The sequence below is a fragment of the Gekko japonicus genome, unplaced genomic scaffold, assembly GCF_001447785.1.
Source record: "Gekko japonicus isolate JY-2015 unplaced genomic scaffold, Gekko_japonicus_V1.1 scaffold13, whole genome shotgun sequence".
In the NCBI taxonomy this organism is placed as follows: domain Eukaryota; kingdom Metazoa; phylum Chordata; class Lepidosauria; order Squamata; family Gekkonidae; genus Gekko; species Gekko japonicus.
Genome location: NW_015172553.1, coordinates 1,200,610 through 1,220,967, shown reverse-complemented (window position 1 = coordinate 1,220,967; position 20,358 = coordinate 1,200,610). Strand labels below are relative to the sequence as shown.

Below are 20,358 nucleotides of genomic sequence, written 5' to 3'. Positions count from 1 at the left end.
TGTAAAAATACACCATTACGTTCTGTTTTGCAACAGGAGTCAGACTTTCCACTAGCAATCGAAATAGATGTGGATGTCATTAAAGAAATATGCCAATGCTTATAAATGGTGCATCTCCATGTGTAGAGGAGCTGTTGGTACTTAATGAAGTGAATGTCCCATGTTTTCTATGGGCATTTGGAGAATATGAGCACGATGGACCCACAAATAAGCCATGAAACTTAAACTTCATAAATGTGAATGGAGATGTGAAATAGTATTTTAGGTCTGGAGAAAGACAACAAGTTGGCTGGATGAAGTGGTTTGAATGAGGTGCATTGTACATCCACAACATCTCTTTTGGAATCCGTTCATAAATCTGACATACTAGAGGCGACTGCGAGTTGAGCATCCACCTCATTTATTTATTTATTTTTATTTTATTAGTTGCTGTAGATTTTCCGGGACGTGTGGCCGTGGTCTTGGCATTGTAGAACCCGACGTTTTGCCAGTAACTGTGACTGGCATCCTCAGAGGTATAAACACAGAAAGATGGAGTACTCTCTGTGTCAAGGTGAGAAGAAAATGGTAGGCAGGTAATTTATATCTACTCCAGAAGGTAGGGTAGGGCTGAGTCATTATCTTGTAGGAGTTCCCCAGGCTATGAACATGCTAATGGAGGATGTGAGCAAAAATTCTACTCTGTGAGCTACTGGCATGAAATTTGTGAGCAAGCAATTTGGCTACAGCATAAATTAGTTGGCTCTGGAGCCATCCGCTAATGGAGGAGCTTTCCTGAGGAGATTCTTTTGTTTCCTGAGGAGGTTTCCTGCTTCCTGAAGAGGTTGTTGAAATTCTAATCTTATCTGTAGTGCTATTGTCTGATGTAAAGCCTTTTGTGTTTTTCAGGACAGGAAGCCATGTCCTTTTTTTTTTTGAACTCTGTTCTTTCTTGTTGAAATTATGTTTATGTTTGTGAATTTCAATGGCTTCCCTGTGTAATCTGACATGGTAATTGAAAGTGTTGTCCAACCTTTCAGCGTCTTGGAACAAAATACTGTGTCCTGTTTGAGTTAGGCTATGTTCAGCCACTGCTGATTTTTCAGGTTGGCCAAGTCTGCAGTGTCTTTCATGTTCTTTTATTCTTATCCAAATGCTATGCTGTGTGGTCCCGATGCAAACTTGTCCACAACTGCATGGTAAGCGGTATACTCCTGCATAAGTGAGGGGGTCTCTTCTGTCTTTTGCCAATCGTAGCATCTGTTGTATTTTTCTGGTGGGTCTGAATATTGTTTGTAGGTTGTGTTTTTTTAATTTATTTTTTTATTTTATTGTTTGTATCCCCCCCATCCCTAAATTGATGCAGGGTGGCTCACAATAGAATTTGATAACAATAAATATAATAAGCAGATTAAAAGTTTTAAACATTCAAGGAGTCATATAATGGACAGTAAACAAGATAGCAAAACCAGGTAAAAAATTTTTTTCAGGGCAGTCCATTTACAGGCAGCAACCCCTCTATTTCAACTGATGATACAATCAAAATTGCTGCCTTCTCTCAAAGTATCACCCTGGGCAGATGTGAAGTGGTCAGTTTTGGAATGTGATGGGAATCTGAAAACTATTCAAGAAATTTAATTGAGCCACTTCCTCTGTGTCAGAATCAGCAGATTTTAGCAGAAGGCTCAATGCCTTCCAATGAGGCTGCAGAAAGTTCAATGCCCTTCTGTGAAGTTACAGCACGTTTGGTAACCTGTGAGAATGCAGAATGTTCAGTGTCCTCTGAGAGTACAGAATGTCCAATGCATTTCTGTGGTTGCAGAATGTTCAGAGTCTTTTTGGTTGAAGAATTCTCAGTGCCCTGAAGTGAAGTTCCCATTCCAGCTGCTACTTGCAATTGTCTCTCCCCACCCCTGTCATAGAACAGCCTCTTTCAAATATTCTACCCAAGCCAGAAACCTTCAGATTTCTGAAAACCTTTCTTCCCCTGACATGTACTGGAATGGAATGAGACCCACATGGCTAAAATGAACCTATTTATATATATATATTTAATACATTCAGGGCTTTAGAATTACTTTTTATATATAACTAAGTTGCACTTACCTGTAACTATTGTTCATCGAGTATCTTCTGTGCAAGCACACATGGGGACAGCACATGAGTAGGCCTGCCATTGGATAGGTCTTTACAGCTAAAAGCCTCCAGGGGGCACTGCACACTAGAGCCAGAAACTTGTTCCCACCCAGGGACCACGTGCTCTTGTGCAGCAACGCCCCCTTACCCTCAGTACCTCTAGCGCCGCCAAAGCCAGAGAATGCAGCAGGGCAGGAGGGAGGGCATGTGTGCCTGCACAGAAGATACTCGATGAATAATAGTTACAGGTAAGTGCAACTTTCACTTCATCGTTGTTCTTCTGTGCAGGCACACATGGGGATCCCAGCAAGCTACTCACCAGGGGGTGAGGCATGCTCTCCTCACTTGAGCAGCGAATGAAGAGCTGCCTTGCCCACTGTCTTGCCTGCAGATCCAAAGTGTTACACTGTATCTTTGCTTAATACACTGTATGTTAAATTAAAATTAATAAAGACGATTAAAAACAACAACAACAAAGTGTAGTGACGTACAAACGTGTCTGCCAGTGCCCAGGTGGCAGCTCTGCAGATCTCCGTCAAAGGCACTCCATCCAGGAAAGCTGTGGAAGAAGCCATTGCCCTCGTGGAATGGGCATGAATGTTCGATGGGCATAGTAATCTGGCCCTATCATAACACTCCCTAATGGCCCTGATGATCCATTGGGACAGGGTTCGAGATGGCTCCTACCCCTCTTAGGGCCACTAAAACAAACAAACACGTCTCCAGGGTTCTCTTGAGGTAAAATGATACTGCCCTCCTAACATCTAAAGAATGCAATGAGCGCTTATTCTCAGAGCTTGGTGCAGGAAAAAATATGGGTAAAACAATATCTTGGGACAAATGGAATCTAGAAACTACCTTGGGAAGAAACCTAAGATTAGGGAGAAGGAGTATCCTTTCAGGAAAGATTAGGGAGAAGGAGTATCCTTTCAGGACCCTTTCAAAACTGGGGGATCTATGTCCTGACCTGGATAGCCCAGGCAAGCCCGATGCTGTCAGATCTCAGAAGCTAAGTAGTGTCAACTCTGGCAAGTATTTAGGAGACCTCTTTGGAATACCAGAGCTGGAAGGCAGCGGCAGGCTTTATTTAGCCACCTCTGAATATCCTCCATGACCCCAGTAGGAGTCAGTCACCAGAGGTTGCCATGACTTCCAGGTGCATGCACACACTCACATGCACATAAAAATACAAAAATACCAAAAAAAAAAGAGAGGAAGATCTACCTCAAGAGCTGCTAGCTCACCCTCCTGGCTGAGATAACAGCTACTAAGAAACACACCTTTGTAGAAAGCTCTACCAAAGAAAAGGTAGCAAGAGGTTCAAAAGGCTTGAGTATTAACTGTGCTATCACAACAGATAGAGACCATTGGGGTACCAAAGGATCCCAGGGTAGGCAGAGATTACCTAATCCCTTAAGAAACATCTTAGACAAATGATGGCAAGAGATAGCAGCCAGGTGAACCTTCAAAGAATATGCCAGACCCTTCATTTTCAGGTGTAATAAATAATCAAATATAATCTGCAATGGGGCACCCCCTGGCAACATGACCTTCTCACTACACAAGAGGGAAAATTTCCTCCACTTATACATAAAGGATCTTCTACTGTTAGGCTTCTATGACTGTAAGAAAACATTGTTAACCCCCTTAGAAAAAAAACTAGGTCTCTGTCTGAAGCCTCCAAGCTGTCAAGCTGAGGCACTTCAGATCATGATGAAGCACCTGGTTGATGCTGATTAAATCTAGTCAATTTGGTAGGGGAAGGAACTGGCCCCAGGAGATCTCCATAAGGATCAGAAAACATATTTGATGAGGTCAAAAGAGAGCTAGCAGGATCATATTTGATCTCTCCCTCCTGGCTTTCTCTATTACCCTGATAACGAGCGGGAATGAAGGGAATGTATAAAACGGGGCTCGTTGCCAACACAGTTGAAGCATATCCCCTAGGGAGCCAATTCTTACTTCTGCTGGGGAACAGAACCTTACGGCCTTCTTGTTTTCTCTCATCACAAACAGATTGATGTTCGGAACCCCCCAGAGGGTAAAAAGTGGTTCCAAGGTAAGTGGCCTTTGTGGGTAAGTGGCCTCTTGGGAAAGAGTGCCAGCCCTGCTCAATCAGCTTCCGTGTTTAAACTCCCAGGGCTGTGGATACCTTGAACTGAAGCATTGAACTTCACTGCCATGTCCCATTCAAGGGTAGCTTCCTGACATAGACCTTTGGACCCTAGACCCCCTTGCTTGTTTAAATAAAACATTGTCCATCTGGACAAGAAAGGATTGGTTCTGAAGGATATCTGAGAAACAACTAAGGCCATGATTAATTGCTTGCAATTCTAAAATGTTAATGTGCAGCAGTTTCTCATCTTCTAACCAAGTACTCCTAGCTGACAATCCCTCACAGTGGGCACCACAACCCAAGAGTGAAGCATCTGTAATGAGGACTATCTCATGCTCAGAAATTCTGAAGGAAATCCCTTGGGATAAATTATCCATAAAAGACCACCCCAATAAAGAATATATGATAGCTCTGGGAATAGAGAATCTGTGCCACAAGGCATGATCCTAGCTCTATAACAAGATAGAAACCAGAGCTACAGGGATCACATATGTAACCTAGCCATAGGCAGGACTGCAGTGGTAGATGTCATATATCCCTAAAGGCACATAACTTTCTAAACCAATGAGATCTGAACTGTTTCACCAAGGCAAAGATAGCCTGTATCCTTTCTGGAGGTAGAAAACCCCTCCCCACTAGGGAATCTAGCATAGCTCTGATAAATTGTATCCTCTGAGATGGGACTAATAGTGATTTATCCCAATTTACCAGGAATCCTTCTGGTAATCCCAATTTACCAGGAATTACAGAAGAACTATACAAGAAGGACCTCAATGTCCTTGACAACCACGACGGTGTAATCACTGACCTTGAGCCAGACATCCTGGAATCTGAAGTCAAATGGGCCTTAGAAAGCATTACTAAAAACAAAGCTAGTGGAGGTGATGGTATCCCAGCTGAGCTATTCAAAGTCTTAAAAGATGATGCTGTTAAAGTCCTGAACTCAATTTGCCAGATTTGGAAAACACAACAGTGGCCACAGGATTGGAAAAGGTCAGTATACATTCCAATCCCAAAGAAGGGCAATGCCAAGGAATGTTCAAACTATTGCACAATTGCACTCATTTCACACACTAGCAAGGTCATGCTAAAGATCCTACAAGCTAGGCTTCAGCAGTACGTGGATAGAGAACTGCCAGAAGTACAAGCTGGGTTTTGAAGAGGTAGAGGAACTAGAGATCAAATTGCCAACATTCGCTGGATTATGGAGAAAGCAAAGGGAGTACCAGAAAAAGATCTATTTTTGCTTCTTTGACTACGCTAAAGCCTTTGATTGTGTGGATCACAACAAACTATGGCAAGTCCTTACAGAGATGGGAATACCAGACCACCTCACATGTCTCTTGAGAAACCTGTATAAGGGTCAAGAAGCGACAGTTAGAACCGGATATGGAACAACTGATTGGTTTAGCATAGGAAAAGGAGTACGACAAGGATGTATATTGTCACCCTGCTTATTTAATTTATATGCAGAGTACATCATGCGAAATGCCAGCCTGGATGGTTCAGAAGCCGGAATTAAGATTTCTGGAAAAAACATCAACCACCTCAGATATGCAGACGATACCACTCTAATGGCAGAAAGTGAAGAGGATCTAAAGAGCCTCTTGCTGAGGATAAAAGAGAAGAGTGCAAGGGTTGGCTTGAAACTCATCATCAAAAAAACTAAGATCATGTCATCCAGCCTCATCAATCCTTGGCAAACAGAAGGAGAAGTCGTGGAAGCAATGACAGACTTCACGTTCCTGGGATCCAAGATCACTGCAGATGGTGACTGCAGCCATGACATTAAAAGACGCCTGCTCCTTGGTAGGAAAGCGATGGCAAACCTTGACAGCATAATAAAAAATAGAGACATCACCCTGCCAACAAAAGTCTGCATGGTCAAAGCAATGGTATTCCCAGTAGTACTGTATAGCTGTGAGAGTTGGACTATAAGAAAGGCTGAGTGCCGAAGAATAGATTCTTTTGAATTATGGTGCTGGAGAAGACTCTTGAGAGTCCCCTGGACTGTAAGCAGATCAAATCAGTCAATCCTAAAAGAAATTAACCCTGACTGTTCCCTGGAAGGCCAGATACTGAAGCTGAAGCTCAAATACTTTGGCCACCAAATGAGAAGGGAGGCACTCACTGGAGAAGACCCTGATACTGGGAAAGATTGAAGGCCAAAGAAGAAGGGGACAGCAAAGGATGAGATGGTTAGACAGTGTTATCAAGGCAACGAACATGAAATTAAACAAACTCCAGAGCACGATGGAAGACAGGAGGGCCTGGCGTGATGTGGTCCATGGGGTCGCAAAGAGTCGACTGTGCAACTGAACAACACCAGGAAGCCTAATCTTTGACAGGTCTCTAGGACAAGAGTGCACTGACTCAACAATTGGTCCTTGGAATCTGTCACCAATAACCAATCGTCTAAGTAAGGGAATATAAATCAACCCTGCATATGGAGGTAAGCAACAACCAGGGCTAAACACTTTGAGAATACCCTGGGTGCAGTGGCTAGACCAAAGGGTAGGACAGTGTACTGAAAAACTTGTTCCCCACATGAAAAATGTAAGAAGCTTTGATGTTGATGGTGGATTGAAATATGAAAATAGGCATCATTCAAATCAATAACAATGAACCAATTATTATTTTTTTATAATTGTAAAATTGAAGGAATGGACACCATACAGAACTTAGAAATGTGAAGAAAATGTTTAATTTCCGAGGGGCCAGAAAAGCGGTAGTCCCTTTGATACAGTTGCCAGGGCTGTCTCACAAAGGACCTCTACTTAAATTGGGACATGGACAACTTTGAGACTGCTAGGGACTCAGCTGTCTGCTTGTTCTCCTTTACCATGGAAAGCATCTTGTCTGTCTTGGAAGAGAAGAGAGTGGAACCTTCAAAAGGTAAGCTCGCAACTCTAAGTCTGGCTTCCATAGGCAAGGCCATTGATCTTAACCATGCGTGGTGTCCGAGTATGATGGAGCTAGCATGGCCTGCACAGCTGAATCTGCAGAATTCTGTCCCATAATTTGTTGCTTTGAAAGTTTAATAGCCTGTGTATGCAGAACTTTAGCAAGGGGACACCTATCTTCCAGCAGGAGTTCAAGGAACAGAAGAATCCTCTCCCACAAGAAGAGCTGATAACCAGCCATGATGGTTTCATAGTTAGCAATTTTGAAACCTAATTTTGAAACCTGAACAATATAGCAGAGACGGCACAACTCACTGAGTAGCCACGCCCAAATAAAAGCCAAATAATATATGTATTCGGATGACTAAATACCCAAATACCCGATAAGGTATTTTTCCAGTATTTATTTGGCTCGGTAAATACCAAGCGCACCCCCCCCCACACACACACAACCTCTGAATATTAAGGTTCCCTGCAGTAGCCATGACTGATTGCCACTGATGGACCTTTCCATCATGAACCTGTCTAAACCAGTCTATGTTTATAGCCATCACAATGTCCACTGGCAGTGAATTCCACAATTTAGTTACTTGTTGAGTAAAGAAGTATTTCACTTTGTCTGTCCTGAACCTATTTTCCATCAACATAATTGGGTGCCCCTGAGTTTTAGTATTATGGGAGAGCAAAACAAACCTCTCTCTATCCTCTTTGGCCTCTGACTTTGGCTTCTTCCAGGCATGCCCTTTTTAGGCCAAGCCCATAGGAATGCCCCCAGTACACAGTAACAAGGCTCCATGCTGGCAATCATATTTTTAATAATCTTTTAATACTGGTTGCCTTATGCCTCCAGGTTGGAGGGAAAGGCGGGCTAAACTATTCAATAGTTGAATACATAGAAGCCAAAAGCCAAGAGATTTTCAGAATTCTGCCAGCTACCCTTGGCTCCTTGGTCCTTTGGCTCAGTGCACTGAAGGAGAATGGAAAAAACATGCATAACTCCCTTAAGGATCTATTTGGCCTGCCTAGGCACACTCAGCCTCTCTCTTCTTTTTGCAATGCTCAGAGCAAGAGATCTCAGTTTTGCTGCTATCTCCAAAGCCACACCATGAACAGGGGTCCTCAAAATGCTCACCTGCCAGCAGTTACTAATGGCCAGGTTCATGCTATAACCAGGCAGGTGGGGGTATGCACAAGAGCAAAATTCCTGGCCCATCTCCAGGCCACATGCCTCTAAGCAACAGTTTTCCGCCCCAGGCAGATGGATTTTCTGCTCTTAAATTTAATACTTTTGTGGGCGTGCCGTACAGCAGAATCCAGCCAGGTTTCCTGTGACACGTTTTCAGTCCTCAAATTTCCAAGTACCCAAAATGGTTTTAAGCTGAATACATTACAGAGGCAGGAGAGAGAAAGACAGGGTTCCTGGTACTTGTTAAAATAAGGGCATTGTAGATTCTGAAGAGGAGAGATACCTTTCCGAAGGTGCAGGGGAGTTTCCTAATGCCAGAGTTCACTGGCACATACAACTGGTGGTAGAAAGGTGAAGACCAGCCTCAACCTGGCAAGCCCTGAATCAGTTTAAAAAGTTGGTGTTTCCACCTCCCAAGTCTTGGCTGGCTGTGTATCTAGAAGGAAATCCATCCCAATTCTTGCTTCCGGGTTCTTCTCACTGGAGGAGGAGGTTGCCAATTGGAGAAAGACTTAAAAATATGTCAAGCCAAGCCACTTGGCTTAGATCTCAGAATGGGGGGGGGGTAGGGAAGGGCCATGACTTGGTTGGAAAAGATCCTCTAGAATTTGAAAACTTAGAATAGAGATTTATGGAGGCCAAGAGGTGGGGTTTGGCACTAGCACAGGCACTCCATTGGAAATTCTGCTGCCCTCTTGGATATCCTGTCTCTCCCTCCAAGTAGTCCCACCTGTTTTCCTTAGAATGCAGTTGTATTTTCCTACATCATGCTGTTCTCCTCACCCATTCTGGCAACATTCCCAACAGAGAAGAAATACAAATAAATTCTTAAACCACCAACCCCTATCAGCTTATTTAAATCAAGAATCTGAAATAGCTGGATGGCTTTTTAAAAATACACAGACTTCAACTAATGCACCCAAATTCAGCCATGGGCCAAAGAAAGTTCTTATTTATATATCATAACTTTCCCTAAAACAATCTAAGCATCAGGACCACTGACAGGGCCCTTGGTTACAAAATAAATCTCACCCCCTACCCACTTTTACTTAAATACACACATTTTATTCGTTCCTTTCTTGTTTTGCCAGACAGGACTTGCTTATCTTTTATCCTGAGAGGCACATGGTACAGAAAGACTGTTTGTGAAGCAACAGGGGGGAAGAAATGCATACGTTTACTTGGCCAGTTCTGGCTCTAACTTAGAACATGAATTGTACAGGCAAATATTTTCCCAGTTTTGGCTCACTGTTGAGCAGTATCTTCTAGGTACTTGATGAAAATAGTGTTTGTACTGAAGGGTCTTCTCAGCTCCTCTGTACATGTGCAAGCACAGCAACAGCCAACACCTTTACCAGGGGTGGTGGTGGTAGCCATCAGGGATTGGCACCAGTAGGCATCACACCTCAGCAAGGGGCTCACTGTCTGAGGCTTGAAAAACAAACAAACTCAGTCCTTAGAGCACAGCATGTGAGTGACAGAGTAGGCGGCGACAGCAAGGAGGAGGAGCAACAGCCGCCATCGCCTGCTCTCTCACTTGCCTGCCAGCAGGGGAGGCGCTGGAGGAGTTTTGCTCTCTAAGCCAGGAGTGCTCTCCAGCCAAGCTGATCAAAAGCCAGAGCCTTTCTTGCCCATGACTACATTGTTTCCCTGGCCCAATCATCTTGGCCAAGAGGTTCTGGCTCCCAGGCTAAAGAAGCTGGCAGGCAAACATTCCAGTAAGAAAGGAAAGGAAGGCTCATAGACTTCAAAAGGGCTCTTTTCTTTTGAGCAGGGAGGCAAGTGATACAAAACAATCCTGTGCCACTTTCAAGCTGTGTTAGCTGGAGGGAATTGTGCTGCGGGTTGGGCATGACTGAGGAGTCGCTAGGCAGTCACCATGCCTTTATGAGACAGAAGGGCACATTTGAATATGAGATCAATTCACACATGTTCTGTAAAATGCAGGAAGGCTGACAGGAAACTAGTATTAGGAACAGCCATCAGTTAATTCAGAAACCTGATACAAGTGCATTTAAAATGGCCTTTCTGCTTTCTCCCCCCCCTTTCTTTTTCTTTTTAAAGCCTTTATTTCAGACATGATGATACATTTACAGAGACATGGAAAATCAACATGGTCACATAGTGGAATGGCAAGATATTCTAGTGAAGACTGCTGCACTCTTTCATAATCTAGCTAAGTGTGTCAAAAATACAGGGATGAGCCAGCAGAAAGACAGATTTCAACATGCACATACTAACTGTGGGAAAGGTGCTTGAAAAGGTCACATTGCTCTATAAGACACTCCAGCCAGTTGGCTCCTTTGCCTCAAAGACAATGCCTGGCAGTCTAGAAGCCGACTTTCAATGCGCATTTAAATCCACTGGCGAGCCCTGATTCACTACTTGGAAATTGCTGGAATAAAACCTGCTGTCCCTATGAAGGCTTTCAAGAATGAAAAGTCAGTTTCATCCTCAATGATGCAGGCAGAAGATTGATTTCCAGGGCAAGGCCACTTGATTTAATGGCACCCAAAGTAGAATTGCACAAGCTCTAGGGCATGATACAGGCTTCAGAAAAGCTACAGAAATAAAAATATTGACTTGTGCCCAACTCAGTTTCCATGTTTCAATAAATTTAAAAGTCCTTTGGAAAACATATTCCAGTTATGTTGAGATTATAAACTCCACAGGAGAAGATGTGAAACTGTTAACACTTGTGATTCAGGGAAAGGATGGTCAGTGTATCCTCTTCTTCCCTTGAAATGTCAGCCCCCAGAGTAGAACAACAGTGGCCCCGTTCATACGAGGGGTTTTGGTCCGGGAGCGAGACAGAACGGGGGCGGATCAAACGGGCGCGATCCCACGGCAACATCTGGGAATCGTTGCCTATCTGTCCCCGATCTGTCTCTTCCGTGCGAAAACCCGCTCTAAAAAGAACCACCTACCTGGGTGGTTCATGCGAAGTGGAGCGGCTCAAACCGGCCGTGGGATCGGCCGCGCGTCCTTGCAGTGGCACATCCCGGCCTCCGGCCAAAACTGTGCATGCTTGAGCATGCGCAGTTTAGCGGCCTCCCCCTTGCCTCCGATACTTCCTCCCCGGCATGTGATCGTGCCGGGGAGCAACCGCGCACGGTGCCCGCACGTATCTTTTTTGATGCGGCTCTCTTTAGCCGCGCTTCGCCTCGTGTTTTCCCTGCCGTGTGGCAGGGGCCAGTGTTTGCTAAGCACGCATAGATGGAATGCTTAGAGTCATGCTCAGGTGGGTCCACTATGTGACTACTCTGCACTGTCTCCTACACAAGGCCATGTGCTACCTGCTCTTAAGATCAAACTGTAGATTACCTGAGATCCTTTCCTCTTCCAGCTTTTTTTTTAAAAAACTCAAAGCAGCCAGGCAGATGGCATCTGAGAAGCAGAAGGGCACATGCAGAGAAGGGCCCAACATACCCTACCCGCACCAGGCATTTTTAGCTCAAAATACAGGATTTTCACATTCACACACTGAAAAATCAGCTAGGGGGTTATTTTGAGATGAATAATGATAGGAGGTGAAAGGGTTAAGCAGCCACTGCTTCATATGTAGATTAGGTTTCAGTTCTCTGATTATGCTAGATGTTGGCTAAATGGCTACTTACTAGGGTTCCCAGCTCTGGGTTGGGATATACCTGGAGATTTGGGGGAAGTGGAGCCGGGGTTTGGGTAGAGGAGAGGCTTCAAGAGGATATAATGCCATAAAGTCCATCTTCCAAAGAAGCCATTTTCTCCAGATGAATTAATCTCTATCACCTGGAGATCAGTTGTGATGGTCAGAGGTCTCCAGCCACCACCTGGAGGTTGGTAACCATACTACTTACAAGATGTCTCCCAAGACATCTTAAGAAATTCAAGAAATCAGACAGCATGTGCACACCTGCTTCTGCTGAAACAGAAAGGAATCCCCACAGTTGGAGAATTTGATTTGTCTGCTCAACATAGGCCTTCCCATATCCACTTCTCCCAGTCACAAACCTTCTTTTCCCACCAGTGGCAAAATGGTGGTGATGGGTTAGCTTTCAAGAACTGATGACATCGGACTAGCGTGGGCCTTCCAGGTCATGGCAGTGGAAAAATAAAACATTTTAAATTCTACAATGGACAAAAAAAGAAAACAAAAATGATGCCAAAACCATACCACCTTTGGATAATTCGAAGACAAAAATGGAAATGTATGCAAATCCACTTTCTTTGCATAGTGCATTTCATTCACATGGTGCATAATTCTTTGAAGAAAAGAAGTGAACAGAGGGACCAACTCCTGAAGACCCAACTGTAACCACCTGGAGTCTGGGAATGTGCTGTAGTTTATATGAGCTGGAAGAGCTGCAGCTAAAGTCATTACTTACACTTTTTTCACTTGAAACTTGAGATCCATCACATTTCGAAGGAGAAGAAAAAGATGAAAATTGGCTTGTCAAGGAAAAGACTAATCATGAATCAGAGAGTAATTCTAAGTACTATCAGATCCAGATCCAGTTGAAGAACAAGCCTGAGGGACACGCTGACATTGGCAACCTGAAAATGTATCTCCTGCAGCAATAATAAGGGGTGGGGGTTGGATCAGAGCTAACCCCCTTCCCATTGTGCAGTTCCTCAAAAGAAACCAGCCCTCCTGCCCTGACCTGGATAGCCCAGGCAAGCCTGAACTCATCAGATCTTGTAAGGCCCCTGCCACATGGCAGGGGAAAAGCCTCTTTGAGGTGCTCCCGGCTCAAATCGGCCAGTGTGAACGGGACCTAAGCTAAGCAGGGTTGACTGTAGTTAGTACTTGGATGGGAGACTTCCTTGGAATACCAAGTTGGGAAGACAGAGGCAGGCTTTATTCAGCCCCCTCTCTGAATATCTTCTGGACCCCAGTAGGGGTCAGTCACCAGAGGGAGGTCAATATGACTTCCAGGTGTAGACACATACACACACACACACAAGAGAGAGAGAGAGAGAGAGAGAGAAACCAGTCCTCCTGAACTGCTATTACCCTTGGAAGGAAAGAACAGAGGAACAGTCAATTGTGGTTCCAGAAGCCACACTGATACAAACAAAACCTCGAAATAAATGCTGTGTAATTACCTTTTATAAAGACCAACCAAAATGACACAAACAGTATGCAAGCTTCTGAGATCTCCAGAAATCTTAATCAGGCTGGATTTTAAAAGGAGGGCAGGGCAAAAAGACCCCATTTCAGATCATACTCATGGTGCAATATAGGTGCTTGAGAAAGGGGAATTCTACCAAGGAACTGGTGCGAGGGAAAGGGTTAAACCCCCCCCCATGGCACAGCCCAAATCCAAAGCCCCAATCACAACAGCTTTTGAAATTTAAAAAGAAACAGAATCCCAAAGCCCCAATGCAACGTGTAGTTTTTTCTCCAAGGGCCTCATCAATGGCGGTGACCAGTCCAGCAGACGTGTTTGTATGAAAAGTTGCATGGCAATTCACATGGCAGGTAAAGAACTCTGCTATGACTGCTCAAGAAATCCTACATCTGTTTTCTCTTTCAGTAACACAGATCTTGATCTGAGATTAACAATACTATACCTTCAGATCTTATAAGGCAGTTTAACTAGCTCTGAATTTCTCCCAGGGTGTTAGGAACTCACTAGGCTAAAATGAATACAGCCTGGGACAGTAACAGCGTTCATTTGCATTCAGCTACATCGACCATGCCAACTCATTGGGACTCAAAATTCTTGGTATTTTATGATTTTGTACATACGTTGCCCTCTTGACATCTGGGAGGGCAGCTTTCATTGCTCAGCCAATTCTGCTCTTAAAATGGAAGGAGGTGCTGATTTCCATTTTAAAAGACTGTCATAAGACTGTCAGTAAGTTTCTCTTGATGCTTATGAGATGATACTTTGGCTGACAAGTTAAGTCAAAAGGACTTAGAGACAGACACAGCTGAACAAAGCATACAGTTGAATCTCTTCAAAAAGAGAGGGATAAGTCACAAAACTATGGCAGCTGAAGCCCAAATGGATTCTAGTCATGAATTCAACCACACTAGAGGGTAAATTTAAGTTGGACTGGCAGGAAGCAGGTCACTGCAAATGTAATTTTTGAGTGTATGCTAGTAAAGGTAAAGGTTTCCCTTGCTCGAAAGCCAGTCGAATCCAACTCTAGGGATGCGGTGCTCATCTCTGTTTCCAAGCCGAAGAGCCAGCGCTGTCTGAAGATGTTTTCCGTGGTCATGTGGCCAGCATGACTTAGCGTGGAGGCACATGGAATGCTGTTACCTTCCCACTGAAGTGGTACCTATTTATCTACTTGCATTTTCTTGCTCTCTAACTACTAGGTTTGGTGTAGTGCCAGTTTGGTATAGAGCCAGTTTGGTATAGTGCCAGTTTGGTGTAGTGGTTAAGTGCGCAGGCTCTAATCTGGGAGAACCGGGTTTGATTCCCCACTCCTCCACTTGCACCTGGCTGGATGACCTTGGGCAAGCCATAACTCTGGCACAGCTGTTCTTGAAAAAGAGCAGTTTCTGTCAAGAGTTCTCTCAGCCCCACCTACCTCACAGGGTGTCTGTTGTGGGGAGGGGAAGGGAAAGGAGTTTGTAAACCGCTCTGAGACACCTTTGGGTAGTGAAGGGCGGGGTATAAATCCAATCTCTTCTCTTCTTCTCTTCTAGGTTGGCAGGAGCTGGGACCAGAGATGGGAGCTCACTCCGTCATGCAGCACTCGGGTCTCGAACTGCTGAACTACCGACCTTCCGGTCTGCAGTTCAGTGTCTTAACCACTTGAGCCACCACAGCAGAGTGTATGCTACAGCATGCCAAAACCTAATCCAGACTGAATCCACCATACAGTCTCCTCGCTGAGATATCTAGGTCTAGTTCACATAAACAGCAGACAAGGTGGTACAGCAGCTCCTGGTACATCTCATGACTGAGTATTCCATTAAAAAATCCCTGCACATATAAAACTACTGCACAGGGAGAAAGATAGACTAGAACTCTTATCTCTGATAGGCTAATTTGCTTTATGCAGGAAACTGTTTTGTACAGCGGAACATTCAGTCATGCAATTGCCCCCAGGAACAGTTTTACAACCTCATGTGTGATGCAGGTGGTTTTTTTGCTATTAAGCCACAGCCAACATGGCAACCCCCTAGAGTTTTCAAGGCAGGAGATGTTCAGAGGTGGTTTGCCCCTGCCTGCCTCTGTGTAGCAACCCTAGACTTCCTTGGTGGTAACTTGTAACTGACCCAAGGTCACACCAGCAGCTGCATGTGGAGCAGTGGAGAATCAAACCCAGAACTTCCAGATTAGAGTCCACATTCCTAACCACTACACCAAACTTACTAAGAGAAAGCCCCACTGAAGTGAACAGAACATGAAGTATTGGGATGTGGCTCCTCATTTATTTCCAAAGAGAGTCTTGGGCATACCCATGCCATTCCCTTTTCCATTCCATGGGGAGAAAGCAACAAACATTCCTAGGGTTAAAAAAAGCATCTCCTTGACTGCCCAATCTGTCCTAAGAAGAAGGGGGGGACTTTCAATAGTGGGCAGCCAAGACAGATCCACACTTGAGTATCTGCTGGATAAAGGCTCAGCATTAGGGATGTGCATTCAGATATACCTGGTCTAAATATATTTCCAAAAAATGCCTCATTGGTATAATCTGGATATATTCAAATCTCTGCAGGGTATGCAGGACACAGGGAAATGGGCCCTGAAAAATCCCAGAAATATCAGGAGCCAGCACTTTAAGGCTCCCAGGTCTATTTGTCCCTTATATTTCTGGGGTGCCACTGTCTTCCTGGGGCTTGATATTGGCTTGCTGTGTTGGCTTAGCTGTCATTCTACCCTTTTAAATTGGTGTTGTTGGTCTTCCAACATTGAATTCTTTGTGCAAGTTGCTTCGTGTTGGGTTTCGTTTTGTAGTGGATTCTCAGTTTCAACATTGCCTTTGATTCTCAGGTTGTACAATGGCTCAGATTCTCTAATTTGCATTTGTTGAGTGGAGAACAGGGATCCCATTGGTTTTGCTTAGATGATTCTTTGGTTTGGCATTGGGTTGGACTCTCAGGTTGTGCATTTGTTGTGTTAGGCTTGTTGCATTATCCTGTGGTTCTGCTGGGATTCCCTGGTGCTGCATTAGTTCTTTGGGTTTGTTGGTTCTGCCTGCTTTGAGAGTCTGGGCCAGGGTTTACTTTGCTTGCTATTGTGTCTTTGGCTATTCTTTGCCATGGAAAAAGCATGGAATTCCACCCCCTGCCAGCAAGCAATGGAGGATGGCTGTGGGCATCTTGTTCAGGAATTGTTCACTTGGAATTTGTGAATTATTTATAGGACAGGCACAAGCATCGCTGTTGTGATTTTGGTGCAATTTGCTCGAAAAACAGCCCCTCCAGCCCTCCAGAAAGATTCCTCAGAGGGAATAATGGAGTTGAATATCATAATTCCCCCCAAAACTAGATCAGAATACCAAACCAGTATTTGGAAATGAAAAACCAAGAATGCCAATATTTTATAGCTCCCTGATATCTGGATCTGAAAAATACTATTTTTTTCAAGCTTCACATCCCTAGTCAGCATCTCTGAAAATGAAGTCAGTCACTGCTTATGGGCAAATTCAAATTTCAGCCTGAAGGGAACAGGATACAAAAACATCATGGACCACTAAGCTACAGACAAAAGAAAAAAGATAGCAAGTCAGATCAGCTAAGTGGTTGCCAAGTCAAAAGACCCAAGCCTGATCTAAATGCATTTGCAGCCAGGCCAACCCACTGTTTGGGGTTAGAGCCAGACTAGAGCCTAAAGAAGGCAGCACTGTCCACTTTTCTACTCCATTCAGTACAAAAGGCACCACCACATGGGAGCAGTTAAGTTCCTGGCCAGGGAGACATGGCATTCAAATAAACACAGCATAGCCAGATCACTCCTTGCTTTTTCTCCTGGGAACATATGGCCAGAGGGAGGAAGATATGAGAACCCAAGATTGAGATTTCTCTCCAGAAAGTAATGCATGAAGAAAACCTTTGTCAGTGAGTTAAGCTGAAATATTAAATACTTTGAAGGAAGAGAAAATTATTTTTAAAATCTTGCTTTTGCAAAGCCCATCAGAAAGTGACGTCTATGACAGCTCTGGGAATAAAACCCATGCATTAATCATCCCAAGGATGCTGGTGACTTCAGGACAATTTAGCTGAAAGTGTTATTAAAACTGAAGGACGACACATACATTTCCCTCTAATTCCTGGGCATTAACGTTTGGGGGCTGGAGCTCCATGGTCTGGCTACCAGGATATTACAGAAATTGGCCTCTTTCTGTAATCCATATAACAACATGCCCGACAGATTTGGAAAGGGACAATAATTGAGGTCTGCCATATTTTTTTTTAAAACCTTCTGGAGAAAAAAAGTTGAATCTGGCTGCTCTCCCTTGGGTGAAACACCCACTGATTTCAAGGGAAGTTTTGCTTGGTTACTGCTTAACCACATCGGCCTGCCAGACATCCAGGACTGGCCAGAAAATTGTTGGTCAGAAACTAGGTCAGTCTGGGGCATAACGTGGAGCATAGCAAGCTATGACAGGGCATCCCTTCCACTGCCCATTCCACCCACCCTCCCTGAGGCAAGTCTCCTTTGGCAGACCCCAAGTGGCTGCAGCTGGAACCCTGCTCAAGCTGGGGAATCCCCCAGTTGTACCAGCAGAGTGGGGTCCTTCCAGTTGGCTTCCAGGCAGTCCCTGGTGCAACCTTTAGTTCACTTTGGCTGCAGTCACACACACTAAATAATCCACTTTCAGTCCATTTTCAATGCACTTTCTAACTGGATTTTGCCAGTTCACACAGTAAAAATCAGTTCGAAACGGCACTGAAAGTGGATTATTTAGTGTGTGTGACTGCAGCCATTGTGAACTAAAAGCATTATATAAATAAAGTAGCAGCAGTGCCAATACTGTGGCTGAGTTCAGACTGGCAGTTTGAAGCAGGAGGGAGTCGTGGCAAAAAAGAGCCAGAACAAACTGTTCTGGGTTTTCCCATTCACACTGCAGCGACTGATGTGGGAGCAAGAGGAGCATACCAGGAGAAGGCGCAAGGGAGCGTTCACACTGTTGGCCTGGAGGCACGGCTGTAAGGCGCGGCTTTCTTTTTTTGTGATCTGGAGATATGTGCTCATGAGCTTATGTGCATGAGCGCATAAGAAAAATGCGACTTTTGGCGTTCACATTTTGTTGGTGCGAGATGGATGCAGGATAATTGTGCTTTCCAGGGTTTGCTACCACTTTTACCAGGTATCTTTTAAACTCGGGAGCGAAGCGTTACCAGACGGGTTGAGTACGTGTGGGGAATGTCTGACAGATGTGCCTGTGTGGATGGCCCATTTAATCCGTTTGTGGAACGTTTCTGAAATGCGCATATATCGGAGCAAACTGCCAGTCTGGCCTATGATTAGGTAGAACAGTACCAAAATGAGTATTCACTGAGGGATAGTGGCTCTTTGCAAATTTTATGTCCCTATTCCATGTCACTGTCCAGGACGTCCTGGGCATTTTATTCTGTGTATCTGTACTTTTGTATCCTTCTCCAAGTGCCCTTGGCATGCACATCTCCCCCTACAGTCCTTTGGTTTCCTTAAACAGCTGTTATTTCTTGGCACCCTTTCACTGCTAAATTCATACCTGTCTTCATCTAGATTATCCAAACCATTAGGGACGTGTTACCTTGATCCAGATGCTCTCCAACTCTTGTTGGCTTTCCCCCAGGAGTTCATTTAAAAGCTGCTCTGCAACCTCTTTCACTGTAAGCTCCAGCAGCCTGATTCCATTTCAGTTCAAACAGATCCCCTTTCTTTTGTACAGGGTCAGCATGTCCCAAAACAGTCCCCAGTGTCTAACAACACAGATGTCCTGCTTATCCTTCATGGAAACACACATTCAGGAAATAAAGCCAGACCTTGAAAACCTACCATAGGAGGCCTCTCAGTTATTCATGAGGAAGAATCAGTGTGGAACTTTACAGCAGATGGTTTAACCACTTGGGCATGGTTAAAGTGAGAGGTAGACATTTAAGCAAATAACTTACACAGTGTGTGCTGGAGATGATGACAGAGCTTGAGATGAAACTGAGGCCATCGTTCATGCTGACCTGAAGAGCAGCTTGCCTGCAAAGATGGAAGGCATTAAAAGCTGCTTCCCAAGATGGGGCTAGACCCACAACCTCCCTTTATAATATGCATGCTACTGCATTGTGGCAAGTGAATCAATCATTCTCTTTCTGTGCTTTTATATAGCTCAATGAAAGACCTAGGATGGCTTGAGGTTGCTATCTCTAAGATATACACTATTTGTTGGGGTGGGGTTCGGGAGGGTCATTTCAGCCTGTGAAGGAACAAACATGTCCTTCTGGATACTGAGGAGGAGGAAAAGGATCTTAAAGGGCATGCTTTCGGGGAATTGATGGTGTCTGTCTGGATGTTGGTTTGCTTTCCCATGATCAATGCATTTGTAGATAAAACCATTATTACAAAAACTAGCAGTAAAGCCCGTTGTGAAAGCAATACAACGAGATCTAGAAAGATGTGATTTGTAACGAATGCATAGGCTGGAAGGAGGTAAAGTACCTCCTGGAGATTTGGGGGGTGGATTCTGTAGAGAGCAGCATTGGGCAGGGGGGGGGGCGGAAGGACTCAGCAGGTATAATGTCATAGGGTCTACCCTCCAAAGCAGCCATGTTCTCCAGGGGAACTGATCTCTGTCATCTGGAGATCAATTGTAACAGCGGGAGATCTCCAGGTCCCATCTGGAGATTGGCAACCCTAGGGGAAAGTCAGCTGCACAGCAGGGAGTTGAAGAGAATGGATTGATGGCTGCTGGGCCAAGATTGGCAACAATAGTTCCCCAGGAGCAAATGGCTGGTTTGGAGGGTGGAGTCTATGGCGCTGTACCTGTCTGAGGTCCCTCTCTCCGGGCTCCACTCCTCATATCTCCAGGAATTTCCATACCTTAAGCTGGCAACTTTATCTCCTCCCCTCTCAGCAGCCTCTTTCTAGGCAAAATTCTGTCTTTCTCATTAG

At 44.5% G+C, this 20,358-nt stretch overlaps 1 protein-coding gene across 1 annotated transcript in view; it reads right to left on the bottom strand.

Moving 5' to 3' along the window:
* Positions 1-20,358, bottom strand: part of ANTXR1 (anthrax toxin receptor 1) — a 181,989-nt gene that overhangs the window by 74,110 nt on the left and 87,521 nt on the right. The window contains exon 12 of the mRNA XM_015421095.1: positions 19,368-19,446. Coding sequence (XP_015276581.1) covers positions 19,368-19,446 — 79 coding nt within the window. The remainder of the gene's footprint in view (positions 1-19,367; positions 19,447-20,358) is intronic.